Here is a 13577-nt window from a genome sequence, read left to right as displayed (position 1 = left end):
CGCGCAAGGTGGACTCGCCTGACACCAAGATTGTTGTTAAAACAATGTGGCAAGGTAAGATCAACAGTAGTACAACATATAGTTGGTCATTTGCTAACATGATGTCTTATAGGTGGGTCCAACCGCAAAAAGATTCTGCGATATTTAAAAGAAGCATCCGGAAAACCGATCCAGCCAAAGGACGTCGAAAACATGATTGCTCAGATGCGACGCGAAACATACACCTCGCCGGATGACAATGTCCGTGTTTCGCAGTTGCTGCAAGATTTCAGTGAAGGTCCAGGAACGGCTGTCAATATCTATCGCGATCCAGGTTCCGAATTGACGAGCTGTATAACCTTCCAGACAGCACATATGAAAAGGATGGCTCGCAAATTCCCAGAAGCACTTTGTATAGATGCCACACACGGCACAAACATTAACAGGTACGATGTGAGCACCAGTTAATAAATTGGTGACATAATTACCAACACGTTAGGTGATGTCACCAATTAGGTAGGAATTGGTTTCATATTCACCAATTACTAACAATGAATTTGATGTAGGTATCGGTTGTTTAGTTTCATGGTGGCAGATAAATTTGGCAGCGGGGCGTTTGTTCAGCATGCCTTGATTGACGGAGAGACAAAGCCTAACATGAAGAGTGCGTTCAAGGCATTTAAACAGAACAATCCAGTGTGGGCCAATATCAAGGTGGTGATTATTGATAAGGATTTCACTGAACTTGGCGTACTAGCAGAAGAACTACCTGAGGCTACAGTGATTCTTTGTCATTTCCACGTCATTGACTATCTCAAACGCGAAATCAGCAAAAAAGTCTACGCGTTTACGGCATTTGAAAAGATACATGCCAAGAACTTGATTACGATGATGGTGCGGACTGGTGATGAACGAGAATTCGATCGCTATATGCGATCCCTTCAAGCTCCTTGTAAGAGTAAGCAACAATTTTTGGAGTATCTGGAGGCCAATTGGTTAAGCTGTAAGCCATTGTGGTGTACGTTCCTGCGCGGATGCATCCCTCACTTGGACAACAACACAAACAACCGATTGGAAGCAAGTTGGGGGGGGGGCTGCGAAAGGCATTCTTCATCGCCACATGCCCATGGATGGGTGCATCGACCATTTGCTTTTTCTACAGCAGATTGCCGAGGATAAATATCGCAGCAAGTCGAAACGGGTTGGCGTCCGTTACAATCACAAGTACGACGAAGAACTTCAAGTCTTGGCAAAGATAGCAACACATCATGCATGCGATCAGATTGTCAATATACAGCTAGCAAGGAGGCGGATTACACTGTTGAACCCTGCGAGACTTCGATTTTTTTGTTCACTTTGACGTATGTGGACACGGTCGCCACTGTGGGTGATGTTACGTTGGAAGTTTTAAACGAGGTTGTGAAGACACAACAGCTTTCAATAGCGGTTGTTGGAGATGCTCTCGACGGTATCCGCCGCATGTTCGATGGTGCGGTTTTCAAACGTCCCAAAGCATTAGTGATCAAGGGTAAACTGGATCCGAAGCAACTAGCTGCAACGGGGTACGTAGCACTAAGTGTACCCTGGTTACATGAAGTGTGACACTTCACACTTCAGGAGTATGACATGTCATACTCCGGGATATTTGGTACAAGGTTCCAAGGTCATTCAAAACCAACCATTGGTTAAATGACATTGCATTTCTATAGGTAACTGATAGTTTGTATTAACCTCAAACTTAACCTACCTATAAATATACTCAGTTTACAATCTACCTTATTTAGGTCACTTCGCTCTCTTTAATTAAAGAGGGACCTGTGAACTGCCGTTCACTGAGAGTTTGTATACTCTCGGAAGATAACTTCCTCTAGCGCAAGGTGCTGTGTGACCCCGTCACAACTAGCATATGAGAGGTACAAGCATTTCTCGTACGTATTGGATAGCGTAGTGACCAACGTCGATACTTAGCATAAATAAACCATCTTTAGTCTATGAGTGAGAAAGATCTTCAAATTCATCTTGGGCTTAACACTTAGTGGGTTTGAGGAGTGTGCTGCAAGTCACTTGTGTAGCTACATAATAGTAGAGAAAATTCTCTAAATACCACACAAGAACCGGTAGCGTTTTAAGGCATACCGATTCACTCTCGTCTGCTCTATGCACAAAATATTGGTGAACGTAGGGAGAGCCTTTGAAGATGGGAATCTGGTAAATTGCCCACCGTTTGCATCATCTGTACCACTCATAGAGTACATAAGGGATCAAACCTCCTGTTTGGAATTTCACTTCATCCGTACCACTCAATCGGTACATTGACGCACCCACATGTGGGTACAATAATGTGCGCCACATTTCACCATGAACCGACCAATCGGATCGAAGATCGCGTCGTTACGCCAGGGGGAGCTATAAAGCGTGCAAGAAGCTCTTCCGCATTGTGGCGCTCCGTCCTCGTGTAGCAGTGCCCGAAGTCTCCATCTCCACCTTTAAGCCCGTGCATCTTCTCCGCCATCATATTGGCTCTCGATCGCAGCCCCATCCATCTCTAACCTTCAACTGAAACGCCATGGAGGCGCTGGTGCTCAAGTCTCTGGGCAAGTTACGCAAGGCGTGTACCCGCAGTCACCGCGAGTTACGCGACATGGTGGATGCAGCGCAAGCTAAAGTTACAGCTGCGAGTCAGGAGGGTACACTGGAAGTACCCTTTGAGCCTTTCCTGCTAGCCTGTCTAACCCGTCACGCCAAACTCGTAGCCGTAGCTCTGGACTGCATGGAAAAGTTCCTGGCCTTTGGGTTTCTTAAAGAGGCAGGCACAATCCCCGACGGGATCCGACGCCGTCTCGTTCAGAAGGCAGCGGCCGCGTCCTCCACTTCCGGTCGCCGGTCAGGTTTCGGTCTGGGTCTGGGGTCAGGGTCCGGCGCCGGGTCAGGTCAGTCCGGATCCAATGCTACCCCCTCTTTTGGCCTTGCTACACCGTCAAACAGCCACCGAGATGCTGGAGCAGAGGAGGACAGTAACGAGGACAGCTACAGACTTATTGACTGCATTGTCGAAGTGGCGTGCGACTGCAACGACCACCCGGATGAAGGAGTGCAGATCCAGGTCTTACGCGTTTTACTGACGGCAGTGACGACGCCGACGTGTGAAGTGCATGAGCATGCGCTCTTGAGAGCTGTGAGAGCGTGCTACCACGTGCATTTAGTAAGTAAGAGCGTCACCAATAGGACAGTGGCTAAGGCCACGTTACAGCAGATTATCAGCATCGTGTTCCAGCGAATGGAGACTTTTGATCGACGTGTAGAAGAAGAGACGAAAGCCACGCTACAAGCGCTGGATAAACAAGAACAGCAGAGTCAGCAAGAAGACGAGAGTGAAGCTCAAGAAGTACAAGCACAAGAGCAACACGTCGTCAGTGACAGTGACAGCGACGACGATATTCTGCTCAAGACGCTGCGTGCACAGCCGACATCTGCTTGGTATCCGTCGGTTGCAGTAGCGCTTCGTCTTCCACGCCCAGCTCATTCGGAGAAAGCGCCAGTCTCGTCAACGACGGCAAAGAAAATCAAGGCCGTGGCGACGTTATCGCAGCCGGTTAACGCTCCAGCGTTCCCGTCTGTGCTCCACAAGGATGCTTTTCTATTGTTCCGCTCGCTTTGTCGGATTTCTATGCGGTCGGTAGCTGATGATTCTGGGAACGGCTCCACGGCTGGGAGTGCAGGGAACGGAGCCAACCCGGAAGACCCGTTCGCGTTCCAGAGTAAGATTTTATCGCTGGAACTAGTGAAGGAGATCGTGGAGAATGCAGGTCCATCCTTCCGACGTGGTGAGAGGTTTGTACACGCCATCCGACAGTATCTGTGCCAGTCGCTGCTTCAGAACTGCACGAGTAACTACACGCAGATCGTGTCGCTGTCTTTGCAGGTTTTCCTGGTGCTTTTACGGAACTTTAAGCGCCATCTGAAGACGGAGCTGGACATTTTCATCACGAGTATCTTCCTGCGCTTACTGCAGTCAGAGAACGCCAGCTTCGAGCATAAACTGCTGGTGCTAGAGGCGCTCCATGCGATCTGTGACGACCCGCAGACTCTGGGCGAAATCTTCATCAATTACGACTGCGACTGGAACACCAACGACTTGTTCAAGCAGATTGTGCATGCTCTTGCCAAAGCTGCCAAGGGCGGTCGCTCTCAAGACGCGGCGGCCCAGCAATATGCCGCGAGTTTATCCAGCAGTGCGAGGATCAAGATGCAGCATCAGGACGCCGCGCTGGCTCTTAAAGGTCTGGAATGTCTTACCGCCACGACTGCATCACTGAAGAAGGCTGCGAACTTTGTCGAGACAGAGCGACAGTCGTCTCAACACGAAGGAGAGGAGACGCACAACAGCGAAATCGGCGGAGAAGAAGACACTGTCGCGCCACCAGATTTGGTCCCCGTCGTGTCGTCGACTATGTCAGCTGTTGAGGCCTTTGAAAGCAAGAAGAAACGTCAAGAGGAGATGGCGACAGGGATTCTCAAGTTCAACGTGAAACCCAGTGCTGGCATTGCGTACCTCGTAGCTCACGGACATATGGGCGAAGGCTCGCCTCGTGACGTGGCTCAGTTCCTGCATTCCTACAACGACAAATTGGACAAGACAATGGTTGGCGATTACCTTGGCAATGGTGTCCATTATCAAGGAGGTTTTTGCGTCAAAGTGCTGCACGAATACGTCGACATGATGGACTTTACGGGCTTGGAGATCGATGTAGCCATCCGCCATTTCCTTGCTGGTTTCCGTTTACCCGGCGAATCACAGAAGATCGATCGGATGATGGAGAAGTTTGCCGAACGATTCTTTAACGCGTGTCCGCCTGGATTATTCCCGAGTGCAGACACTGCGTTCATCTTGGCCTTCTCGATCATTATGTTGCAGACAGATCTACATAACCCGAGTATTGCCGAGGAAAAGAAGATGGACAAATCGGGATTTCTACGTAATAATCGCGGTATCAACGATGGTAAAGATCTCCCTGAAGACTACATGGGAGCTATCTTTGATCGTATCAAGGCGACTCCGATCTCTTTAAAGGAAGACGACGACTTCCGTAGTCGTCGAGGCGGAGCTGCACCCAGTGCGACCAGCTCGTTGTTTGGGGCTTCGAATGCAGCGACAGATCGCATGCGTCGCGACGCGTACATCAAAGAGCGCGAGTCGATGGTGCGGCAATCCGAAGCTCTGTTTAAACGTCGAGTCCCGGCGTCAGCGAGAGCGCAGCAGCATTTCCCGCTCTCTCCTCGAGGCGACAAGCCCAGTGCTACATCTGGCTCCGGTTCTGGCGCTTCTCCGTCGCAGCGAAGTGAAGGACCGTCGTCTCTATTGACACCCGATCCGTTGGCTTCCACGTTTCACGAGGTCTCTGGGTACAACGAACGTTCACATGTGCGTCCAATGTTCGAGACCCTGTGGGCTCCACTGTTAGCAGCGTGTTCAGTGACTTTCGAGAGCTCCGAGTCCGTCGAAGCCATCCAGCTCTGCCTGGATTCCTTCCGTCATGCAGTGCACCTCTCTGCTAGACTGAGTATGCCAGCTGAGAGAGACGCCTTCGTGACGGTGTTGGCCAAGTTTACAGCTCTCCACACGACCAACTCGCGGCTGATGCGGTCGAAGAACATGGAGGCTATCAAGGCTCTGATTTCGATCAGTGTGAAGGAGGGAAACCATCTTGGAGACTCGTGGCATGACGTTCTGCAGGCGATTTCGCAGCTGGCACGCATCCAGACACACGCTCAGGGCTTACACGAGCGCTCGGCTGCAGGGTCCGTTTCGGGGGATTCGTCGTACTTTAATCGCCAACCTTCGCCCGGTATGAGCCACTCCAGCTCACGTAATAGCAGCGCGAACTCCACGCCATCGTTCAGTATGCTCGGCTCTGCCTCAGGCAGCAAGCGAAGTGGACTGGGCTCGTCTCTGTCGTCCCCGTCTCCGTCGCATCGTGACATCGGCGGTCGTGGGAGCGGATCGGAACTGGATGAAGCGCAGAGTGCAGCGATCGAGGACGAGAATGCCGCTCGTGTGCTGAGCGAGATCGACCAACTGGCAAGTGACCGCGTCTTCTCGAGCTCCGTGTCGTTGAGCGACCAAGCGCTGCAGGATTTCGTCGTGCAGCTCACGGTCGTGTCGCTGTCCGAGTGCTCGGGTGTTGGTCCGTCCGGGGCGGCAGGAGGTTCTCCACCTCGCGTTTTCAGCTTGCAGAAGCTCGTGGAAGTCGCCGACATGAATATGCGCACTCGCTCTCGAATGGTGTGGGCGGCGACGTGGCAGACTTTGTCCAGACACTTCACGACCATCGGCTGTCATGAGGACTTGACGGTGGGCATGTACGCGATCGATTCTCTTCGTCAGCTCAGTATGAAGTTCCTGGAGCGCGCCGAGCTGCGCGATTTCAACTTCCAGCGTCTGTTCTTGGCTCCTTTTGAAGTGATCATGGCCAACGCCACGTCTCTGGAGACTCGCGAACTGGTGCTGCGTTGTGTGGAGAACTTGGTGCTGGCCAGAGTCGGCAACATTCGTTCGGGCTGGAAGACCATCTGGGGCGTGCTCCGTATCGCTGCCGAGACGTACGCGCCGGGGAGTGAGGACCGCGTCGTGCTGCTGGGATTCCAGGTCGCGCATGGCGTGTTGGAGCGTCACTTTGACTGCATCGTGGACGTGTTCGTGGACGCGGTGGAGTGTTTGCTGGCGTTCTCAGTGTGCGGCTGTGAGGAGGTCGAGCGGCACATGGAGGAGCGACTGGCCCTCACTCAGCTTGGCGTCGACAGTATCGGACTGCTACGCAGTGTGTGTGTTGAAAAACTGGCTACGAGAGAGAGGTGATTGAGCCTCTTACTGCTCGCGAGACGGCCGGGTCGACTGCGTCAGCTCCCGCATCGGCGGCTGCTGCCGCTGCGGCCAAACAGGCGGCCCGTGTCGGCTTCAAGAAGGTCAAAGTGTTGACAGAGGAGGATCCTACTGCTGATGCGAGCTCGGATGGGGTCCACTCGCCCTCGAAGCGTGCCTCGATACGCTACCAGAAGCAAGAGTCCGTGCGTTCGTTGGAAGAAGAGGTGGCGGAGCTGTCGCCGCGGAAGGTGGTGGCGTCTCCACTGTCCCCGCGCAGGAGATCAAGCTCTGTAGAGATGCAGGACAAAGAGCAGCTGGAGACTGGCGAGGCAGCTTACAATGACTCTGCGGCGCACACGCGCATGTGGTGGCCCGTGCTGACAGCCTTGTCCACGCTTGCTGCTGACCGGCGGCTGGACGTGCGTCTCGCAGCGCTTGAAGCTCTTTTCAGCGCATTGGAGACACATGGCACCAAGTTTACGTCTGGTCTCTGGGGCCTGGTCTTCAAGGGTGTGCTCATTCCGTTGCTGGACGAGCTGCGTCATCTCGAAGTGGTCGTGGAGAAAGGGGCGTGTGCACGGCCCAAGCTCCCGTTGCCGCTGTCTGCTTCGTCTAGCCGTATGCCGCAGTACACTGCCGGTAAAACCACGGCGACGTTGTGTCTGGAGCGGCTACTGGAATGCTTTGGCCTGTTCTACGACATCGTGGGGTTCCTTCCGGAAGTTCTTTTCTTACTAGGCAAGTGCATGGATGCTGGCGATGCAGAGGAGCAGCTCGCAGCCGCTTCAGCGCGGGCACTCGAAGTCGTGCTCGTCACGCACGGCCACAAGTTCCCCGAAGACGTCTGGGGTCTCATCTCGGACGAACTACGCAACGTCATGAAGCGCGCGGAGCCGACGTGGATCTTCTTCGCCTTGCCTCCTGAAGACGACGACGATGCTCCAATAGGAGACTCTGCATCGCAGTCTCCACGCTCACCGATGGCTAGTCCGGTTGCTGCGAACCTGACGTCGCCTCGACAGCCTTCGCTGCTGAGTTTGTATCCAGGAGTCGTGGGGACATTAGGATTTGCATTCACTACGAGCTTCCCGCCGAAGATGATCACTACGGACGAGGTCGAAGCACAACGGGTGCCTTCACGCACGCACTTGACTGTGTTGCTGGCATTGCAGCGAGTGGCAGGCAACGTCCTGGCCAGTCGTCGGAAGGAGAATCTGTCACTGAGTGTTGGCCACGCTCGCTCACTGCTGTCGTGTCTTCGCGAGAGTTTCCTGTTCGCTCGCAAGGTGAACGATGCGGTGTCTTTGCGTCGGTATCTACAGCGTGTTGGTTGGCGTTATGGAATGACGGTGCCATCTTCCAGTGAACTGCCCAGCTTACTGCCACAAGAAGTGCTAGGCAAGCAGCAGTACCTCCACGTACTGTTCACTGCGCTCGTACGGAGCGTCAATAACGCACAAGTGGCTCCGATTGGAGAGCAAGATGAGGCTCGCAAGTATATGGTACGTTTGGTTCAAGACACGCTTGAGGAGTATCTGGCCTGGACGGGTGTGGCACCGCAGTATATCGACCAAGACAAGATGCCTGCCGACGCACAACAGCGCGTGGAGAGCTACACACCGCTATTGGTTGCCACGCTGAGGGAGCTGGCGGAGTTTGACAGCACGGAGGTGAGAAACTGCAAGGGGATATGGGGGTGAGATATGCTTGCTGACTTGATTTTTTTTGTGTTGATCCTACAGCTACAACGCCACATGTCGTGGTTGTATCCGCTTCTTACCGACCTCGTGATGGTGGCGAACACCGAGGTGCGGGTAGCGCTATCCTGCGTGTTCAGCAGAGCCGTACGACAACTGCTGCCACCCATGTAGTAGACTTGGGGAGGATATTTTCAAAGTCAATTTCATGAACTACTTTATCGCAGTCGGGGTACTAAATTTTGATATTTTCTTAATCCTATTGCAGCAAACTTTCGCCACCGCTTTAGCTACTGCGGACAGTGAAGATCAAGTTAAAGCCCGTAGTCGCAAGGCTATCCGTGCGGCATCGCTTTAATGATATTCACTTTTTTATAAGATCGATGTTAGAGTCACACAATGGTTATGTGACTTCGTACTTAAGTGCGTATAAATGTCACCATATTCGGTTGTGTACCTACGACAAAGGCACAAAGCCACACAAAGAGAATAAAATACCGAATATATTTCCAAAATTTCATCGTTTGTAGACATTATTGAGGCCATCCAAGTGTGGGAACGTGGTTGCGCAATCGTCAAATGTCGTGCGAATGTCGAAGGAATACGATGAAGTCTGCGTGTTGCCAGATTGTACACATGACTTAGCATTTTTTCGCAAGTGAGTCCGTGAGTCCGATGTGGAAGTAAGGAAATCAACGTGAGTCCCTAAAGACATTATGGTGTATAGCTTCATGTACCAGAAAGTGTTGAACATCGTAAAGAAACCCGGTTGATGCATGAACTGAATGAATTACGCAACTTTTGCAGTGTGCTAACGTCTCTCCTAAACATGCAGTGACTTCAGTAGATATCTCATCCTGTAGTACCGAAGGAGTGCCTTTGATGGCGACTTCGGGAGAACGACGTCACGCACAATGCTCTCAAAAAACAGGAGAACAAGAGGTCCGCAATTGTGTCCATCTGTCTGCTTCAGCCACACTTCTCGTTTCCAATCCATTTTGGCTACTATCTCTGGAAAGATTTTCTTGACAATGTCTTCACACGTTTCAAGTTGCTTTGGCTTCTGTTGGGGGTCAAATACTGTGATCCGGTTTGGTGTGGACTTGAAGTCAAAGACTGCATCGCACCAGTGGTTTCTGTTGATATGAATTGGCAGCAACACATGCGTGTTGTGCTCTTGGAATGGATCGGAGCCACTGATGACCTTCTCCTGCGTTTCAGGGTCATCCGTACCGGTAACGCCTGGCGAAATTATACCAACGTGTGCATGCTCTTCTTGGATCGTCGTCATTACGGGCATCATGCAGTCGTCGTTCAGCCATAGGTCTTCTCTTAGCAGCAGAACGGATTCATTCGAGACCATTCCGAACGGTGTCAAGCGTGAGATTGGCAAGACAATCTGCTGCAGCGCTGTGGTAGCCTTGGTCTTCTCTAGTTCAACATACTCATTGAGACCTTCTGGAATATCCAGTCTGTTTAGCGACGTAGCTTCCATCCACTCAATTGTATCATACACTGCCTCCAAAGACTTCATCGTGTGATGGTACTCCACCATTACTTGCACTTGGTCCTCGCTGATGACCCCGATCTTAGCGAGACGAACACCTACGGGTGACTTAGGGTCTGGTAGTGCCTCTCTGTACGTTTCCAAAAAAATTCTACATTTATGCGTGAATTGCTCGGTGAACACGAACTTGACGCTGCTTAGGGCCTCACTGGGGGCTACCATCTTCGCTATTACTTGTTTCCTGGGGCCCAGCGTCTTTACCGATAATTTGGAGAGGAACTCGTATGCGGATTCGTAACTGTATGTCGACTTCAACACTGTGGTCACATTGCTTAGCGTGATAACCGGCGTCAACGTCCCTTGCACGAGCTGTTTGGCTTCCTTCAGAGAGTTCACCAATCGTTGCTTCTTCACTTGTTGTTTCTGGTTCTTTCGTATCTTGGGCCGACCGCGGCTTTTGGTGCTTTTCGAGAGGAAGAATGAGCATTCCTCACTTGAGCTGGAGCTGGGATGTCCGCCATCTGAAAGCGCTCTCTTTGCTGGAGGTGCTACTTGTTTTGTCTCGTCATAGCTCGAATGTGAAAGCCCCACAATACTCCGCTCGTCCCGCATCTCAGATTGATCAGGGAAACCTTGCGCGATACTCGTCACTTCGTCGGAGTGACTGGCGCCTCCAGAGTGACTGTTGCTATCCGTCACCTCTATCGTGTGACCCGTGTGACTTGAACAAGGTGACACACCACGTGAGTGACTTCGTGATTGAGCCACCATAGGCCCACCGCGACCCGAAGCATCCTCAGGTTCCTCAAGGCCCTCACGCTGTATCTCATCCTCGTTGTTGTAGATAGTGGCATCGGCGATTGCAGTTGGAGGCTCACTGGTGTCATCGGAATTTGCTGCTCCACCATCATGTATCTCAGAAATCTGCGAAAGAGGATTCAGTTGAGAGAGTCGATCTGGCCATACAGAAACGAAAGGTGCCTCTCCATCCGTTGCAATGGACTCAAAGCGCTTAAGACTTTCCAACATCTGGATAAACACGGGAGTTCCATTTCGGCTCATGATATCTGCAATTCGCGTCGCTACAGCGTGTGATGTTCGGAACTTGTTAGTCCCGTTGAGCACTTTGTGGCGTACCGCTGTCAAAGCGGAATCTCGCACCCGAAATGATCCACTCGTTGCTTCTCCGTCTTCTGCATCCTCATCTTCTTCAACGGGAATGTTCAGCGGGGATGACAGACTCCAACGAGGGTGGATGTGCTTGACTGGAACGGGGCTTTTTCCACAAAGTAAACGCCAGTATATAGCATGACGACAGGGAAGCAGCTCTGTCCTCATGAAAATACACGAACAGTGATACGTCTGTCAAGTCAGAATAACCATTCAATAAGTATTGATACCATTCAGCCATTATGGACAAAACAATTTACGCACCCTAGTATCAAGATGGTACTTTCGACTCGTGTCAACTGCTGACACCATCTCGATCATGTAAGATTGTAGTTCGCGCGTTGTATACGTAGTCTTGCGATCATTAGCAACGCGATACTGCTTTTCCACCAGCTCGTAGGCGTGCTGGCTAACCTCTTTTGATAGCTTCGTCAACTCAGCATCAGCTCCAGCGTAACGCATGTGTCCAACGTCTGTCATTTTCTTCGCATACTCCATCTCCGCAATAGACTGCAAGAACTGCAGAGTATCCACGCACTCATCGAGCGCCATCGTAGACATCAGCACGTCCTTCAAGTGGCCCCATGCCGCCTCCAACCTAAGTCGTTATATAAGTCAACAGTTAGCAATTAGAACTTTAGACAGCACAAAAACGCCTCAGTACCTGTTGTTTGTCGTGTTTCCCAAATGAGGGACGTCTACACGACCAAATCCACTTCACATGTGTCTGCAATTGTGCCAATTCTCGTGGAAGTACTTCAGAAATGGGTGTGTTGAGTCCTCTGGAATATCTTCTTCGAGTGTAATTTGCTTTCCGTCAACCACGTAGTACAGATATCTACGACTCGTTTCGTACTCAAGCTCCGTCTTGGCGTCCACCATCATGTGAACGGCGTCCTCAACCTTATCCCGATCTTCAATATTATACTCCCTCTTTGCCATTTCTCCCCGAAGATACTTCACCACATGAAAGACACAGAGCAGAATTCTTGCTGCAGGAAAAGCCTTCTGCAGAAGCGCAATTTCTCCAAAGTCTTTGTCAACGATAATCACTCGAACTTGGTCCCAGGTTGAGTTAGATGATTTGAACGATTTCACTGCATCCCCCAAACAATCAGCAGTTTCGTTCTCCATGAGTGCATGCTGCACGTATTGCCCCTGTACACAAGCAGTCACAAAGAGGTACACAATTGTAGCAATGGCACACAACCACAGTAAAGTCACATAGAGGCACACAAATGTAGCGGGACACACGGGCACAGTAGAGTCACCCAAACCAGCACAGAGGTACAATTAGAGTCACACAATCGACACAGCTACCAAGAGAGTACTTACATGGCCGAAGACTTCGTGAATCATGAAACTGAAGAGCTTGTATCGAGCATCGTTGGTGTTGTGAGTGGCGTCCACCATCAACACCTGTGGGAACACCTCAAAGAACCTTCGCATCTGGTGGGTTTGAAAAGTGATCGTCTGCGCTAGCTTCTCGTCATCCACATAAATGGTCGCCGTATTACCCTTTCGAGAGCAGAAATCGCGCAAACCAGACTCCAGTCTTGCCTCGACGGTTGTAGCTCCACGCCGCGCCTCTTTCAGCTTCTCCACAATATTGTGCACATCACGCAGGGTAACATGCTTGCCTATTAACCAGGCATTAGAACCAAAACAAGCATAATAACAAGGATACAATCATGTAGTGTACCAGTTTTCTTCCTCAGAAACTGCAGAATCAACTTTTTCTTCGCCCCGGCAGCTTGAAGCTCATCCACGAAGTCAATCACGTCTTCGTCTGCAACGCTTCGATTTGAGGGGTGATTTCCATAAGATCCTGAGCTTAGTGAGTGGTTGTGCGCTGTCTCCTGGTGCGTAACCTTCACTTGAAAACCCTGAGCAGCATCCCAAATTACGACGACCGTCATCTGCGCTTGACATCCGGTAGACTTCACGAAGTAGTTATGCCTCTTGCCCTTCGAACGGCTGGGCCTTGACCGACTATGCGTGCACACCAACTTTCGGTAGTACTTGTCGAAAGCGTCTGATATAATGGTCTGCGGGGTGTCCTTACCACGGTCTCGGAGATCCGCGTTCCTCGCCGTGGCGCTTGTAGAGGTCCTCTTCTTGAATATCTGGTGGGTTTTGTGCTGATATGCGTCAAAATACTCGAAAAACGCACCCCAACTCCCGAACGTCTCCTCATCCATACGTGGGGCTCGGGCGACAACGGCGGCAGATGTGGGGACGTGGACCTCCGGGGATTTAGCTTCAGTGGTCTCGGCGTCGGGCTCGGATGCCGACGCGACGCTCGCCATGCTGCTTGTCCTGCTTTTCGCGCCTCTTTTGAAATGAAAGGCCCAGAATAAGT

At 51.4% G+C, this 13577-nt stretch overlaps 1 protein-coding gene across 1 annotated transcript; it reads left to right on the top strand.

The window, feature by feature from the left end:
- Window positions 1–2545: 2545 nt before the first annotated feature.
- Window positions 2546–8896, top strand: PITG_07567 (brefeldin A-inhibited guanine nucleotide-exchange protein, putative; the record flags this gene model as incomplete). Its single annotated transcript, XM_002904506.1, has 6 exons — window positions 2546–3181; window positions 3230–6339; window positions 6370–6719; window positions 6881–8511; window positions 8584–8685; window positions 8807–8896. The coding sequence occupies 6 exons, from the start codon at window positions 2546–2548 to the stop codon at window positions 8894–8896; spliced, it is 5919 nt and encodes a 1972-aa protein (XP_002904552.1).
- Between the last annotated feature and the right edge of the window lie 4681 nt (window positions 8897–13577).

The sequence above is a fragment of the Phytophthora infestans genome, genomic scaffold (genome assembly GCF_000142945.1).
Source record: "Phytophthora infestans T30-4 supercont1.11 genomic scaffold, whole genome shotgun sequence".
Classification (NCBI taxonomy): domain Eukaryota; phylum Oomycota; class Peronosporomycetes; order Peronosporales; family Peronosporaceae; genus Phytophthora; species Phytophthora infestans.
This window is presented reverse-complemented; position numbering and strand designations above follow the sequence as displayed.